Source organism: Lagopus muta, chromosome 5 (genome assembly GCF_023343835.1).
Source record: "Lagopus muta isolate bLagMut1 chromosome 5, bLagMut1 primary, whole genome shotgun sequence".
Classification (NCBI taxonomy): domain Eukaryota; kingdom Metazoa; phylum Chordata; class Aves; order Galliformes; family Phasianidae; genus Lagopus; species Lagopus muta.
This window is the reverse complement of record NC_064437.1, coordinates 34,990,851-35,009,538: the sequence shown is the minus strand read 5'-3', so window position 1 is coordinate 35,009,538 and position 18,688 is coordinate 34,990,851. Positions and strand designations below refer to the sequence as shown.

At 38.8% G+C, this 18,688-nt stretch overlaps 1 protein-coding gene across 2 annotated transcripts in view; it reads right to left on the bottom strand.

The window, feature by feature from the left end:
- NRG3 (neuregulin 3) overlaps nucleotides 1-18,688 on the bottom strand; it is a 395,586-nt gene that overhangs the window by 333,412 nt on the left and 43,486 nt on the right. Inside the window, exon 1 of one of the 2 annotated variants that reach the window (XM_048944626.1) lies at nucleotides 10,871-10,987. The exons of the other annotated variant lie outside the window; for it this stretch is intronic. Within the exon in view, the coding sequence (XP_048800583.1) occupies nucleotides 10,871-10,985 (115 nt within the window). The 5' untranslated portion in view covers nucleotides 10,986-10,987. Of the gene's footprint in view, nucleotides 1-10,870; nucleotides 10,988-18,688 lie in introns of those variants that run through there. 2 annotated transcript variants of the gene reach the window in all.

The window sequence follows — 18,688 nt, the reverse complement described above, 5'->3', positions numbered from 1 at the left end:
GCTAATAGGAGTTCCATCCCTTTTTTGTGAGTTATGTGAAAAGTGTAAAACCATTTAGGAAACTAATGACTACAACAGCTCATTACAGAATGCATCAGAATTATATTTCTATGATCTAGACATGGCTATATTTCATTTAACATAACAGCACAAAAGACCAGGGACCAGAAGCAATCCGAACTGCTTCTTGCAAGCGCTTACAGATGGGGATTGTGCTTTGGATTCACAATGCCACTCCAAAAACAAACAAACAAAAAAAAAAAAACCACAAACCAACAAACAGAAAACAACACACAACACAGCGTTACACTGCTGCAGCAGCTCCTGAACATTTGTCTGTTTGGTTTATTAAGTTAGAAGTTACCATCCACAATATAAGCAAACAAACAGCTCCTAAAGTTGGAACAGCTCTTTCAATTAGCGCCAGCACACAAACAAGGAACATTTGTGCTATGAATAAGCGACTGAGGAAGAGGCGAGTGGCTGCTGCCTGGGCAGGCCGCCTCTCATGCCAGCTCCCCCTGCTCATGCACCCTCTTCCAAGACTGCATTGCGTACGCTGTGTGAAATCAGCCAAATACTATCAGTCAGAAGATTGAGAAGTATGACTGATGCACCCCGCACAACTGGCTCCACTCCTCACTCTTCCCCTCCCCGCCACGCACAAAACCACCATAAAGGGAAAACATCAAATCTGTCCTGAAAGTGTTCACCCTTCCTAAAGGTTAAAGCAGCCCTATGATTATAAGACACACTCAAGCACCTTCAGAAATAGGAGTGGATGGGGAGAGTGAGGAGAAGGTAAATGGAGCCTGTAGAGCAGAAAGGACCTTAAAATGTCAATAGCCACAATTTCAATTAGAATGGTATAAAGAAATGTTATGTTCCTGACCCCAAACTACAGCACACACAAGAAATGAAGTAGTGGCATCCATCTTTATGTGCTTCCTGATACTCAGCATCTTGACTGACTGCACAAGAATCAACTCCAATGGTGCAAAGCAAATGGACTGGTCAGATTCCACCTCCTACCCTGATCAACAGAGTGAAGAAACCCAGACTATAGAGTCTCAGTTCAAGCAACGTCTCTTTGATTGTAAGCATTAGGATGTCTAAGCATTTCAATTTCAAAATTAGAATACTCTAAGCTGTAAATATAACTAGCTTGTCCAGACTGAAAGGTGCCATGTCTTGAGAGGGCTTTTTACAAAGAAAGTTATATACATACATATAAGGACAATGAAAAAACATATATATTTTTATATACCATAGAATACCATAGAATCATAGAAAGGCCTGGGGTGAAAAGGACCACAATGACCATCTAGTTTCAACCCCCCTGCTATGTGCAGGGTCACCAACCACCAGATCAGGCTGCCCAGAGCCACATCCAGCCTGGCCTCCAGGGACGAGCCACCCACCACCTCCTTATACACTTAAAAGAACAATGAAATAGGATATATATATATATATCCTATTTCATATACGTGTATATATATATATATATATATGTGTGTGTGTGTGTGTGTGTGTATGCTCCCTGTTCTTTGCACTGGCCACCAGCACTGACACCACTGCATTCAACAAACCACAGTTGAACACAGTTTTGCTCAACAAATGAGAAGCAGAGTACGTGACAAATATGCAGAAACTAGTGTCTCCATCTCTTCCTTTCTGAACACCTTAAGTCAAACTAAGTCAACTGATCTGCTAACCAAAAAGAGCACTGGAAAAAGAACAAAAACACCAAACTACACGCATGAAACATTAGAGGAAAAATCCATGGTATAAATAAATGCACTAAGATCCTCCTAGCTATTGCCATGCCAAGTGACAGCAGGTAATGACTGTCTTGTTGTAAGTCACAAAAGACCTTATTGCTCTCTATAACTTCCTGAAGGGAGGTTGTAGTGAGCTGGGGGTCGGCCTCTTCTCTCGTGTCATTAGTGATAGGACCAGGGGGAATGGTTTCAAGCTACGGCAGGGGAGATTCAGGCTGGACATGAGGAAGTATTACTTTTCAGAAAGGGTGGTCAGGCACTGGAATGGACTGCCCAGGGAGGTGGTGGAGTCACCGACCCTGGGGGTGTTCAAGGAAAGACTGGATGTTGTGTAGAGGGACATGGTTTAGTGGGAGCTACTGGGAAAAGGTGAACGGTTGGACTGGATGATCTTTTAGGTCTTTTCCAACCTTAGTGATTCTATGATTCTATGATTCTATGAAATACAAAACTTCTCAATAAAGAACATAATCAGATTATCTCCATACGATACATTTTTGGCCTTTCACGTAGGCTGTTTTCAGTACGTAATTACTAGCATTAATTTAATTTATTTTATTGAAAACTATTGCTTTACTTCATCAGATCCTTTTTGTGCCAATGCAAATCTTATCTGAGGTGTAATGATCAAAGCATCTTGAAGAGACATAGATTTATAAACCTGAATGCTAAACCTGCTGTTAACACATCCAGGGAAACAGCCTCAATAATTACATTACTTAATTATTTATGATAGGTCAAATTCGAAGTTAGCATAATTTAATATTTCTCTGAAGAGCTCCCAGCTAGGATGCTGTAGTTGACTTAGAGAGTAAATGAAGCCAGATCTAATTTATGAGGGTGTGATATGGGAGATGTTCAGGCTCCACAGAAATAGTGCTGTTCTCTAATGCCGTGCCTCAGAGCACTCTACAAAAATAATAGGATCCCATTTTTCCTTGCTGTTGTCTGCGCTGTCATTGCACTGGGATAGCCACCGCTAGGACTTCAGGAAGAAAGCGCCATAGATTACAAGTGTCCATTCCCTCCTCGGTAATTACATCAGCATGCCTCTCCCAGTAAACAACTGAGATGGTAACTGTGACAACGAATAACGTGTTTGGAATCTGTGCTAAGGAAAAATAAGCAAACAGATTCAGGAGACACTGGCAGACCTGAAAACGGGAGATACAGGCTGCTTTTTTCTTTTTTTTCCTTTTTTTTTTTTTTTTTAGTGATAGAATAAAACAAGCCTCACTCAAAGGTCACATTTGCATCCACCACATAAATACATCTTGTTTCTGTATCACTAGCAGTCAATATGTTAAAAGACATAGCTAAGAAATTAAGCAGCTTTAAATTACAGTAACTTCTATTACCTCCAGCAACCTGTGCAGTTTTTATGTAACATCGCTTTCTATTTATATACAGCACCTAATATTTAACTCCATTTTGAAAGACATGCTTATCTTTGGTTGTTTGACTCAGGAAATTTCTCAAAAATATCACACAGCACATCCTATTATTTCAGAGAATGGTACAACACAGTGTGTTACCTGTCAAGATAAGACGAGGTTACACAACTATTGGTGTCCACAGTCAACTCAATACAATTTCTGTGGTCAGGAAAGATGAAGGTAGAGATAAAGTGGATTAGCACAGGATCATAGAATAAATTAGGCTGGAAGACATCTTTAGAGGTCATCTAGTCCTTTTCTGCTACCTGGGATAATGTCAGGTTAGATAAGGCTGCTCAGGGACTTACTGCCATGTTTTGAAAACCTTCTAGGATGCAGATCCTACAATGCAGGTACTGCTTGTTTTTAAAATAACAGTTATAACATAATCCCCCACGAGATCCTGCTACTGAGTTGTACATTAATGATTAAGTTCACGGTATAAAATAATTAGTTCATTTCAATGGATTTTGTTCTTTTCAGATTCTATTCAGCACTTCCTACTGAGTTCGAGATTTATTTATTTATTTATTTTTAAGAGGCACAAATCATTTCGCTCTAAGTTCCCATGTTGCCTCCCCTTTCAATACCTGAACAAGCTCAGCAGAATCCAAACCATCTTAGCCACTTGCTGTGGAACAAAGACCACCACCTTAAAGATTCAGAACCATGAATAGCCATTCTTGTCTGAGGTTTAACTAGTTTGCTTTCTCCCATTTTCAGTTCCCTTTCTCCTGTCAAAAACAATCAGAGTATTACCACAAATACAGCATTTAAAAGTGTTCTCTTCAATTCTTGCATTGCCTCCTAAGACTGAGCACAGAACTATTGTGAGTCTTTTTTACAGAGAAGAAATTACTCTATTAACTACAGAAAATGCAATTCAACTGCTTTAAGTCATGGGGATATCTTCCATTAACATCATTTGTCAGCAACACACACAGTTTAGGCTTTCTTCATAAATAACGACATTTACAACAACCAGCTGTTTTTAATTTCATCCAAAGATTTTCTTTATCAGAGTAAAATAAATCCAGCGTTTTGAGGCGGACGGAGCCAGGACTGTTCATCCTAAAGAGGTGAAGGCCGCTGCACAAAAACTGGAGAGGGACTTCTTACAAGGACCTGAAGTGACAGGAGAAGGGGTAGTGGCATCTAACTAACAGAAGCTAGGTTTAGATTAGACATAAGGAAGAAACTCTTCTCTGACGTGAGTGATGAGGTGCTGGAACAGGCTGCCCAGAGAAACTGTGGGTGCCCCAATCCTGGAGGCGTTCAAGGCTGGGTTACCTGGGACCTTGGGCAACCTGGTCTGCTGGAAGGTGGCACTGCTCATGGGAGGGTTTGGAAATAGGTCGTCTCCTTCCAACCCAAACAATTCCACCATTCTATCATCTTTTGCTCTACCCACTGAACATGAAAATTTATTAGAAAACAATACAACATGGTTTGAGTTAGATCACACAAATAAGAAGGCAGTTTCCATTAGTATGATTATGTTTCTCACAGTAGGAAGTAATATGGTCATACAGGAGATAAAAATTACTGGTTTTCAATTGTGATATATGGCACCTGCCCACTGCTCTGACTTTGTGACTTTTTGAAATGTTTCAAATTATTGTCCTGGAACTGCCTACTGAAATAAGCCCACATTCAACAGATTTAACGCCAACTTCCACCTCTACAGTTAACTGCAGAACGTAAAACTACACAGCTCCAATTAATGTCAACAGATGTGACAATAATTTTGTAAGAGCTTTCAAAAAATGACCTTTAAATAATAAAAATACCCCATGGTTTGAAAAATCTGAGTCAGACATAACAGATGAAATGACTTCGCTGCACCCCTCATGTCTGCCTACTTGTTGGATATGCATTAACGAACTGAAAATAATCACTGGTATTCCTATGTGCAAGAACAAGCAAAAACCTTAACAATTAGCAAATAAGGCACTGTGATTAACCCTCCTCAGATTATCTCCTTCCCTTTCCATAAAAAGGATTCTGCTAATACTTCAATTAGAATACTGCAGTTTTAGTGGTAGCTGCCTGAAGAAATCAGCTAAGGTAATGATTTTCAAATTAAAAAAAATATATACTAAAAAATAGTAAATACTGAAACCCCATTTCTCTTATTATTACTGCTAAAGAAGTTGCTTGAAAATGGGGAAATTAAATATTTTCCATTAAGAACATCAAATTACATGTGCTAAATCTACCTTAGTTTTATAAATCTGCTGCAACATTGATCAAGTCTATCACTGACCTACAAATTATTGAATTATTGAATTAAGATACTTTAAGAGTTTACACTGACATTGGTACACTTGTTAGCATGTTTAAAGTCTTGGTAAATGGCATCTCAAATTACATCATTACACGTTCTCCCCAGGAATTCCACTACTGATTTTTGGTCCTACCGTAATCTATAAGATACTACAAATCCACACCCCACTTCTGAGTGATAGTTCCAACATCTAAGTGTCTGATTTTAAAAGGAGTAAAGGACAGCTGTCTGATGGTTCTTACCCATTTTCTACACATATGAGTTGCTCAAGAGCTGAAGTCTTCCTTCTGCATTCAACCAAAGAAATTACTTCTTTCTCTCCATGTATGTTTGTCCTGCCTAAATAGATATTTTTCTCTTTAAATTAAAAAAAAATAATAATCCTGTAGGTTTTCAAATGTAAGCTACAAGTACTAGAACAGGCTCATTCTGTCTATCACATCTTGCCCCATAAAACTTCTCTGAAAATGGGCTAAGTAGACCTCTAGAGGCAAAGCAGAAGAAAGAATACGTTAGAAGGAATACATTCTAATTTTCCTAGAATGAGTATCCATGTCAATAAAATGATATCAGGTTAAACTCTGTCTGTACATTTGTTAGATGTATCTGCAAACAACTCTACCAGCTAGAAGAGTCTGGCCTGGTGCAACAGAAGCTATTTACTGGTTCTTCACCTAATCTGCCACCTCTGCCAAATTGCTTGCACTCAGGAAATCTTCAGAAAGGTGTGAAAGCAATTACAGAGATACCTAGTCTATTTCTGCTCCCTTTTTCCTCCTCAGCATATATTTATTTCAGAAACCGAAGTAAAGGCTTGGAACATGCAATATTCTGGGCTCCAAAACACATCACATGTTCTCCACCAGAAGTTGCAAGAAACCTGGTACTACTCAAGAATAGCAGCAGACAAAATTATAATTTTTACCACATTTTTTCTACCATTTTTGCTTTCTCAAGAATGACAAGGAGAAAGGGATTTCCTTCTGGTTTGCCAGGAGATTGCATCTTGCAGTCTGTAGAAACCCAACGCAGATGTTTGCTCAAAACATTTGGTGCAGAGAAGACCTAGAGACCATATGCCTCACTGGAAAAGACTTCTCTCTCCACCTCTGACACATCCTCCTCAAATGTCCATCTTGTTAGCTGCGTAGGGAGTGTGTGGCAGGGGTCAATAGTCCCTGTAGGGAGGGACCTACCTTGAACTGCAGCAGACAAGAACTGGACCAATTAAGCTGTTCCAGCAGATAAGCAATTCAATAATTAAAACTTGCCTAGAAGTAGCTGATGGTTTAAGTGAAGCTCCCAGTAATAGCTCCCCACCAAGACACTGCAGAGTGCCTCCAGATCCACAGAGCTATATACTACAGCTGTGAGACAAGTCTCAGCTCTGCTGTCAGCCTTCATCTGTGTTTTAGACTCAACATGGTTTGGGCATTTTAAAAACAAAGAAAAAGCCAAACCTTCATGCAGCTCACAGCAAAAATTTCTTTCCTTTAGCAATTTAAAACAAAAATCCAATTACTCCCATGACAACTGAAGAGAAGTCACAAGAAGTTTTGAACATGAAAACGTGGCATCTGAAGCTTTGCTGAGTACTTGATAACCTCCAAGTAGACACAACTGCAGCACTGAGGAGAAACCATTCTTGTAGTTATGCGTGTCTTACTCCACAAAGATTATCTTAGCCTATTTTTATTGGTATTTTTGTTTCTGCGAAGTAAGAACAGGTAATTCTCAACATCACAACTACATAGTGAAACACTTCACCAACTACTGAACTACTTCCATTGCAAAGTTCAAATACTTCCGATTTTTTTTTCCAATGTCAGTATTCTTTCTCAGTCTAGAGAGCCTGGTTTTGCTAGAAGCATGATATTTTTCCTTCGTACATGCTTGGACAAATATTTTTTTTATCAAGGAAGAACAAATTTCATTAAAAGAACTTTATTTACAATATAAGGTTGATTTGGTAAATTGTTTGCTTCTGCATTTGGAAAGTAGAACTAGATCACATGAATTCTGAAGTCTGAATGAATTTCAAAGTCTTCCACTTTTTAAGAAGAAAAAAAAAAAGTATTTGAAATTCAAAGGAGAAACTTCACATCTCAATTTGCACACACACTAATGATCACAAACTGACTCTATGTTTAAGATTGCTGATTTTTCTTTCTGATTCTCAGGCACGGTTTTTTTCCAGAGTTGACTCCTCAGTAGAATAAAATCCCCTGAAAAACTGCAAATTCTGTTTGAGAATGCCATATCTTACTCAATTCCTATTAACAACGAAATACAATCAGCACTGCCATTTACATGCTAATGTTAACCTTTACATGGCTGACTCTAGGTATAAACATTCAAATGCTTACTTCTTCAGTGCCTCTGAAAGGCCATACTTGTTATAGTTCACAACCCTAGTGTTTTGAAATAGTAGCCTCCTGCATTTGACATGCACTGTCACAAATACAGCCCAGCTATATTTGCCCCATGATAGGTCAAAGAAAAAACACTACTTTGTGCACTGAAATACAAAACAAAACAATTAAAAAAAAAAGAAATAACACTAAGTGCTTCCCACCCACACAGCCAGCAGCTTCCAGGAAACAATAGTCATTAATGGGTGAAAAAAAAGTCCTGTGCATGATTTAAACATTTTCAGAGAGTTAAGATTTAAATTACTTCTGAATTGCACACATGGAATCAGCTTTGGCATGTAACATTTACAATGTGTAGATTGCAAATTTAACATGCAAACTCAATACCAAACTCTCAATAAAACACACTAACAGGATCATAAAGATATCACTGAATTCCATAAAACATATTAACAACTAAAGAGTGGCGCAAAGATGAATGCTTGTCTTCATGCTTTGTTATCACAATAGCAATCCTTGAACAAGTAATTTAGAAATACACAGAACTCATGGATACATTGACAATTACTTGATTATCTACCATAAAGAGAGGCAACTTGGGACAGGTGAAACACAACCTCCTTTCTCACTCTGTGTCTTGCTCAGACAGGAATTAAGCTATCCTGAAGCAGTCTTGCTGCGTTCCACCATGTGCTTGGGAAGGACCAGGTAGCAGTGCTTTACAGAGAGCTAAGTGGGTGACTCCCAGATGGGACCTAATTAATTTGCTGCAAAAGCCAGCAAGAAGTTCAGCTTTAGTTGAGTGAAAGCCAAAACCCAGGATAAGCCCTAGAGCATAGAGAAGATAAAAGTAAACGTTTCTTAATATCTGCATCTTGATTTTACTTTGTTTTAAATTTAAATAGTGAAATGAGCCTTTAAAATGACCTAATCCAGTCTTCTGCTTAATATACTCTTGAGCTTCTTTTGTAAATGAAATGAGACAGTTGATCTTTTGAAGATAAAAAATACAACAGAAAGTCATTCCAACTCCATCATCACATCCCTGTAACAGATCTTTAAAACCCCTGGTACTCAACAACTCCCAGGTCAGTGAAATGTGTAGAGGTCACATAGTGATGACTTCAGAAGTACTACGTTGACAATCATATTATACAAACCAGTTTTATACCAATTTTCTAGAAAGGTAAAAACAAAACCAAATAGCCACAAAGATATTCAAGAGTGCTATTATTTAAAAAAAGTTAAAATAGCATCAGTTTTTGATGCTACTAGCTGTCTCTATACTACACACGAACTGGCAAAGCACTGTTAAAAATGCAGGATGGCCTCACTACCCTTGAGAAACTGATAAACCAAAACTGGCTACTGAAGCAACTGCTTGACGTTCAAAAAAACCCAAAATCTTCACAAAATGTAACACGCATGAGTTCAGGCAGCCATAAGGTTTTAACTAAGAAAAAAATCAGTACATTTTATTATGAAATGGACAAAACTTCAGCTGCGCACTTCATCTTTAAAATGTCATGCGCACCTCAGCTAGAGAACACCAATGGTACCACTGATTTTTTTCACTTCAGTTAAATTACTCATTTGCTGCAGCTGTAATGATACAGAAAAATTAAAGCAGCTACTTTGGCACTTGAGACCGTTAGCACAGTCCTCTTTTATGTGGACGCCTTCACTACGCCCCTGTATATGGCTAATGATTCAGGGTTTCTTTCCTCACCTTATACTGAAAATTTCACTCAAAAAGACCTAACACATGAAACAGAAATTATATGCTTTACAATTTGAAGAGAACTTGGAGAAAAAAAATGTAATACGGATCAGTCCTCACACGCTGCTTTCTTCCTCCTTTCTGCTCAAACTAACCACAAACATTACCCAAACTATCACCAGACAGGTTTGCACTTCCACTGCTTCCAACTTGCCTCTTCCACAATTGTAACCTCTTTTTAAATGCAGGTGTGTTACAGAAACTTAGCTTTGATGCCCGAATCCTTTATGGTCTATGTCCTTCAGCCAGCAATTCTATTCCACTAATAGTGCTCTGAAAATGTCCACAGGACACCTGACTTGATCACAAAGCCTACTCTGGGAGCTTAAGACTACAATGCTGTTAGGTGCCCCTTTCCGTTTTTTTTCTCCCTTCTGAATCTCATTCTTCACACATCACTTATAAAGCTGTTCCTTCATCTATTTTCTAACATTTTAGAGCTCTCTGCTTAAGATGCAGCATGATGTTAGGGAAACGCTGAGTTCCAAAAAGGAAACAGAAAGAACAAGAAGGCTGCACTGCGCCATGCAGAGGGAAACAATGCCCACACGGCCAGGACTGAGTGCCTCTAGGCTATAAAACATGAAGGTATTCTCAAGTGAACACATCCCTCTTCTGGAACAGTGTGAGGGTGCTGAAACTCCGAGAAAACAATAAACCCTGTGAATTTACGTTTAAGTTCACACCTGCTATAAAGCTGACCCAGTATTATACTCACTCATAAACCCAGTAGAATTAGAATCAATAGAAATGTGGAAGGCTTCAAAGGATTGGTAACTAGTAGCCATGTCTAAATTAAGTTGTTTTTTCTTTAAATAATTTGCTTGATATTAACACATAGTGGCAAAGAGATACATACTTAACAAGCAAACTAATTAATTTTAAACGCATGCTTTACATTGTTCAGATGACTGTAAGTGCTATAATAACTGAGCACAAAAGCAACATTTGCTTCTTTTACAGAGCACAAAATAATAATTACTTGCCAAGATTTTTTATATTTCATTATTTATAAACAAGAAGGCTTTCTGTGGTACATGAAGATGATGAACAGACTTCCCAATGTTACGTCAAAACATCATTTCACAGTTCCGAGGCGTAACACTGTAACGGGATGAAAATAGCAGGGTGGCAAAGCTATTGGCTACAGCAAATAAAAACCAGCCCAAATACAGCAGCCATAGATACAGAAATGAAGATAAAGAACTACTTACCTTTGGAAGACCTCAGGTACACAGAAATCTCTGGCACATGGTGCCAACCCTTAAATGAAGTCTGTAAGGGGTAGATCCTGGCTCCAGCCCTTCCTGTCACTAAGCTGCACTGCATGCACCTGGGCTCTCCTGGGTTGGCCCTGCCTTCCTACCAGGTGCTCAATCACTGCTTCAGGCCATGACTTAGCATTTCCACTACACTAGGTCATCTTTAACAACTGGGCTTTGTCTAAACGGTGTGCTCCATTGGATCACCGCTCCCTTCTCGCTGTGCACCTCACACAACTGCCACAACTTTCAGGGAAGTTTTACCAGAAGTTGAAATGTTACCTTTATTTGCTCTTCTTTTGCACTTTTTCTTTAAACAGCACGGTAAACAACAGACAAAAAGAAATACTTGTTTTTGTTTTGTTGTTATATTAATTTCATTCATCTGTGTATTCATGCTACAGTTCCATAACACAAGGAAAATGAGCTTCAAATTATTTCTCCTTTCAGTCTTGCTACTTTACAGGAATCTCTAACTCACATATATATAAGGAATATTTTAGGATATTAACATCAGTAGCATTTACTTAAGATTAGTCCTCATACACAGTGCTTAACTGATAAAGTATGATTGATCCCTAGTAACTGGAAATCATTACATTAAATTCTGCCACGACCAGCAGACCAACTTCACACCTGCATTTACTCACAAGAGGAGTTGAAATCATCAATCCTTATCATCACAAGAAAATTCAGAGTTCCATTTCTATCCTTCTGTGCAATTGTTGATGATTAAGACTTTATAGACATACCTAATTTTATCAAGGAGAAAAATACTGACTATGGGCAGAACCAATTAGCAGAAGGCATCACAGAATGAAGCACAGAATGGCCTGGGTTGAAAAGGACCACAATGATCATTCAGTTCCAACCCCCTGCTATGTGCAGGGTCGCCAACCAGCAGATCAGGCTGCCCAGAGCCACATCCAGCCTGGCCTTGAATGCCTCCAGGGATGGGGCATCCACAGCCTCCTTGGGCAACCTGTTCCAGTGCCTCACCACCCTCTGGGTGAAAAACTTCCTCCTGATATCTAACCTCAACCTCCCCTGTTTCAGTTTAAAACCATTCCCCCTTGTCCTATCACTATCCACCCTCATAAACAGCCGTTCTCCCTCCTGTTTATAAACTCCCTTCAAGTACTGGAAGGCCACAATGAGGTCTCCCCAGAGACTTCTCCAAGCTAAACAAGCTCAGTTCCCTCATCCTTTCCTCATAGGAGAGGTGCTCCAGCCCTCTGATCATCTTAGTGGCCCTCCTCAGTGGCCCATGCTAAGACTTTTATTCTACACAACAAAGCATATATACCCTGGTAAAGTTTGTTGCAACTTCATGTTCAATTCAGTTTGATTGAATAAAAGACGTTCTTTTGTTTGTTGACAAGTATACAGAATTGTGTTCAGCTGAATATCTTCTAAATTCATTTTGCAGCACTTCGGATCAATGTCAAAACAAAGGCAGACATTTATTAAATGCAGCCAGACCACAGATATATCAAAAGCATTCTGGGAAAAAAAAAGACAAAAAAAAAAGACAAAAAAGGCATCAAGCTGACGCAAACAAATGCATTGAAATTAGTGAGTTTATCAGTATCCAAAGGAATCACAAAGCAGAAATTTTTTAACACAAATCATCCAAAAAGCATATTCACTTATAATGGCTCTATAATCTGCATATTTTGTCCCAAAAGCTAGCATTTACAGTTTAAAAGGAATGACAAAAAATAATAAAAGCCTTCAAATCACAGAGAATTTTTCAAATGGAATACAATGGCTTTGGGGAAAAAAAAGTACATTGTGCACATAACTGCTTGTGGCTTAAAACCCTCAAGCTCATGCAGCCATAAAAAAAAAAAAAGCATCTATTAGTTTTTCTAATGCTATTAGTAATACTTAAGATCACGACAACATTTCTCCTTTCTTAGGCATGCAGAACCAGACCCAACTCGTATCAGAATGTGTGCTGCTGTAAATGGGAACAAGCCCTCCTGCAGAGCGGCAGTCACCACCTCCTCCAGTGCAGATGGAGCACGGGGCCAGCTCTGTTCCCTTCCTGACCTGACACATCCTTGGAGGAAAACTTCTTAGCATGCATTCATGCTAGCATAAATAGCTCTGCCCACCGCTTTCAGATTTTTCTTGAACTCCCTGTGTTGAAAACCAGACTAATAATAATCCTGTATCACAATTCTTCAAGGATTTCAACTATTTCACTCAAAAGAAAATGGTATGCGTGACTGATTTCAGTATGAGACCTTCAATACTTCCACACGGAAGCTTTTCTTATTGGAATATTTGTCCTAATTGTTGACTGCTTACAACTCAGCTGAATTGAATGCATCTCTCCCTGTATGTTCTCATCTCAGCACAGAGAAATCCTTAGAGCTCACAGACATCTCACTGTTATTCAGGCAAGGCAAAGGCAGTGATTTAGATTAGTCAGGAGACAAAGAAATCGCTAGCTATATTCATACCGATTCATACCTGTCTGTATAAATATAAGGGATTTATTTGTTCCAAAAGCTTGCAAATCTTGATTACCCTGCCTCTGACACAGAGGCTGGATATGTGTGAGCATTTGTAGTCAATCCTTATTGAACACGAAGCTAACTAAAGCAGCTTAGATGAGATCTTTTATTTGATGGCACAGAACTAATCTTGGATGCAGTACAATGTGTACAATTTCAAATCACTATAGCGATTTTATCACCCCACTCTTTCCATCATCTACACGTTATAATTGCAGACAGACTATAAAAACCCACACCCACACTGCGGAGCACAGCCCAGCTCCAGCACCCAAGAGCCAGCTCTGCTGTTGGAAGGCATGGGCAGATCTCGTGCTTCGCTCCATCTCCTCAAAGCTGTGGAAATCATCCACCTAAATCCACTCTGATCGCCTCACAGCCATCTCACTTCAGAGCTGTTAAAACATATGGCCAGCCACCAGTCAATAGCTAACTCCATGTTTGCTAGAAACATTTAGAACTGCTCAGTTAAGCCCTCTTTGTCTATAGTTCTGATTTAAACATTATTCCCTTTAAAAATTATTATTCCACTGATGAAAAAAACATGCTTGTATATATTAAGTTAGATATCAGGAGGAAGTTTTTCACCCAGAGGGTGGTGAGGCAGTGAAACAGGTTGCCCAAGGAGGTTGTGGATGCCCCATCCTTGGAGGCATTCAAGGCCAGGCTGGATGTGGCTCTGGGCAGCCTGGTCTGCTGGTTGGCGACCCTGCACACAGCAGGGGGTTGGAACCAGATGATCATTGTGGTCCTTTTCAACCCAGGACATTCCGTGATTCCATGATATTAAAAAAATAAAGCTGCTTCAGAAAATTTGAAAATATTTCTGATGTAATATGAAAACATTTACATATCATCAAATTGCACATTTTATATCTGATCTGCATTTATGTGTATTTTATCTTTCATAGTAAAGCAATATAAATTTGTCTTTCTCGTGGATACTCTGGGAAACAGAGGCAAGACAGCTTAAAATGTGGGTAGTGTGATTAAATGTTACTTTTTTATCAATAGCAAATGCTCAGAGTGCAAAGTATTGCATTTGAGATTTATTTCTCAAAAATATGTCATTTTCTTCAAATTGCAAAGTCTTTGAGTCATTTTACTACTAATGTTCTTAAATACTGAGGACTAAAAAGTAGAAGGTACCTAACATGAACCAAAGCCTCACATTTTGCACCATTTGCTGCAATATCTCTAATCAGACTGATGATGCCTTTTAACTGGATTCAGCAAAATGACTCTTACTTTTTGTGTTCTGAAAGCCTGAACAACAGCATTAACACGCTACCGTTTGCACCTCAAAAGATAAAGGAAGTATTTTTATTTCCTTTTGTTTAGAGTAACAAGGGAATTAAACTGTTATTTGGAAACCTGAATTACAGCAAGATTCCAGACAGCTAATTCCAAACACGTAGGCCCAAAGGAATATTCCAAACAAGAAGCAATGAAATAAACATATTCCCTTAAGCTGCATAGGAAGAACACATGCAATGCCCTCTACATCAACTTCATTTCTATCACACGTATTTCTATACCACAAATTTCTGAATATATTTGACTTTAAATACATGTTAACATCTGAGTGCAGCTGAAAAAAATGCCACTGGTTTGTGCCCCAATAAAATATTATCGAAAAAAAAAAAAAAAAAAAAAAAAAAAAAAACCCTACACTTCCTGAATTGGCACTTTTTGTGTGTGTGTTTTTTTTGTTTGTTTGTTTTTTAAACAAATGACTTTCCTTATTTAATTCAAGTCAAACTATAGTCCCGACTTCCATGTTTTATTTGACAGAGTTACAGTGATTATCAAATAACAGCTTCTTGGCTGCTGTCTGGGGGAAAGCACAGACTGTTCACAAAACAAATAATTGACACTGATGTGAAAATATTGGTATGCCCTTAGACCACGCACATGAGAAATGAGGCTTACTTAATTTTCCATACACATTTAAGGATAGCTTGATTGATTTGTTCTTAAATCAGTAAAGAAGCCTGGATTGAATGGATTGCTGTAGACATAAAGCTACACCGTTAGTGCCGATGAATGTGGCTGGAGCAAAAGCTAGACACTCACCACAAGAACAGGAATGCAATGACAAACCTTAAATGTTAAAAACAAGGGAAAGCACAAGCTAGAACTAACTCTTGCTTCTGTGGTACTGTGTACTTAGCCCTTTAAAGTGTAATTGCTTTTCATCGTCAGTGGTGGACTCCCTCCAGCCATGCTCTAGACTTATTCACAAATTACGTTCTCAACTTAGAAAAATTTATGGTAGCACAGTTTCTCTTTTAGGGCTAAACCACGTTCAGTGCACATTCACACATCACATAGCTCTTTCAGAGCCTGAAAGCCATATTGTAGTGAGGAGAAGCAGCTAAATTATTCTTTTAGAATTGTATTTCATATTGAAAATTTCAGAAAAGCACTAAACACCTTCAGCTTCAGTGATGTCTGAAATGTGGAAAGATTGAAATAAGCTTTATAACCTGACATGCACAGATTAAGATCCTCCTATTTGAACGCAGATAAATAAAGAGGTTCATAAAAGGAAAACCTTCAGAATTAGTGTTTATTCGGCAAAGAAGATAAACATATGTCTCCCTTGACCAGATGAATAAATCTACTTGAGTCAATAAGCACTAATGAAATGAATTGAACTAACATTGATTTCAGGCCAGCCAGGATTTCAGAGCGTGTATTTACTCTGAACAAAATGCATAAAGACATTAACTGATTGCAACATTAGGGCTTAACAGCGCTCTTGACTACAGCCTTACTGTTAGTGGAACTAATTTTATTTTCAAGTTCTGTATTCTGAATCGAATCAATGAACAATTATTAACAAGCTTATTTTTTACAAACAACAAATTACACAAGGGCTGTTGCAAAAGGGCTGTCTCCTATTCTATTCTGTTGGCCCACAATGTCAAAGGTGGGTGTTGGAGGGATGGAAGGAAAGGCTGAACCTTCCCACCAATATTCCATTACGTGTTGCTGCCGTGTGACAGAATGGCATCTGACATGGAAGTGTATATGAAGATGTGGAATTCAACTCCTCCACGCAGAAAAAAACAGCACCCACTGGCATTCATTGATACTTGCTGAATGTTTAAGGAGATCAAAGATCATTCCGTTGTTGTTGTTGTTCTAATAAGGAATTACTGGATTATTTGATGCTTGACTTAAATATCTATAGTATGCATGGCAAGCAACCTGTTACCATTGATAGACAGACAAGCAAAGGTATGAGTTTGATGGAGAAGCAATGGTTACTCCACCTAAATTACTGATATTCTTCTATGAAAAAGCAACACATGAAGGTAAAAAACAGCTGCTGAGTATGAATCAGGAATTCTGAATGATTCCATCTGATATCTGGACTCCTCCCTCCCTGCAAATACGTGGCGTAAGAAAAAGCTGAACATGAGAAAGAACAGATTTAAATGGTTCTGTGGGAACCTGAAAGGAAAACACACAGATTAATACAATGATTTTACTTATTGAATAGTTTTAGCATAATTACATCTACATTGAGACTGTCACAGTGAGGCATCAACACTGCCATCACAATGCCTACATACAAGATGACTCATCAGAGCACCTACACTCAAGTGACAATAAATGCTTCACTTAACTGAAAGCCAATTTATGCAGCCTAAAAGATGAACTTACTATGGCATTTAAAGCATTTTTCATTCAGATAGGTTTTTCTTGACAGATAGCACCAATGCAAGAAGTTTATTTTGAAAATCATGTAACACGACATCAATTAAGGAAGAGTAAGAACATTAAAAATAAAAATTAAAAAAAAAAAAAACACATCGAAAAGGAGATGTCAAGATGTCATCCAAGATGTTAAATATTGAAGCTGGGATTTAGATAAAAAGGAGCAAAGAAAAGGAGGAGGAGAACCTGCAGGCTTTTACATATCTGTACATTATCACTTAATGAATGGATAGATGTTGCTGGAAATTAGTCTGAGAGATGCAATACTTACTCATTTGGCTGTAAATAAACTTATAAACCATTCAAAGAAGCAAGTAATATTTCAACAGCTATCCAGTACTCAAAGAGAGTGAAATCCTGACAAAGAAATCCACAGAAGATATTTTATATGATGGAAGGCATCACACTCATGACTGATTGACCTCCAAGTCCTTGGGTATGACTTCTCCAGCTCACCACTAGCACTGCTCCTCAGCTCCTCCCTGCAGCTCATTTCACTCAGGGAAATAAATGGAATCATGCTATTCCATGCTAACTTGGTTTATTATCAGACAACATCTTAAAAACATTCTGTGAAATACAGGTAATTAATCTTCCTAATCTGGAGTAAGCAAGGTTGGCTAATACATACAGAAAGAGACTTGGCCCAAAATTCATGTATCATTTAGCTGTTGGAAAATATAGAATATTATTTGAGGAGAATATTAAAGAGGTTAAGATCAGAGGCAGTCTGGGCTGCATCAGCCAGGCCCTGGTTGAGTTTATGATACCAAGGAACACGGACCCAACAAAGAGCAGTCAGTAATTCAGGAGAGAGAACTTCATGTTGCTTTAAGAATTATTGGACGAGAGACCCTGGGAAGCTGTCCTTAGGGACAACAGAGCTGGCAACTCTTTTTGAACACTTTTCTGAGAGCACAAGAGCTCTCCATCCCCAGCACAAGGAGCCAAACAGAGGAGGGAGAAAAGAAGCACGGAGCAAGGAGCTGCAGGTCAGAGTAAGGGAAAAGGAAGAAATGTACAGACCATGAAATAAGGGACATCTGGCCTAGGAAGAATACAGGGATGCTGCTCAGGAATGTAGATACAGGATCACAAAAGCCAAGGTGCAGATGGAACTGAATTTGGTGAGAAGATGACCTCAGTCAAGCTCTACTAAGTTACTCAGTGCACACATTTCTCTCATAAAAATACAAGTAACAGTGGCTAATTGCTTTGGGGGACAGATGCAAATCAGAATGGCAGAATATGGTCCAAAAGCCTGAGAGACTATATCTGCAGGAGAATCTGTAAGGCTTCAGAGTCAGTATCCCTGACCCTACTGCCCTCTCACACAGCATTTGGAGGCCTGGACCAAATGCAAGGAGTACTCACTTTCAAACTAGCCCTTCAGATCAGGACAGGATGGTGTCTCTGAGATGATTCCTGCCCAAATGACCTCAGTAGCTGTGCTATGAGCTGCACTGAAGACTGATGTAGGAATACAAGAGTGGAGCTCCTTCTGGAAGACAGAAAG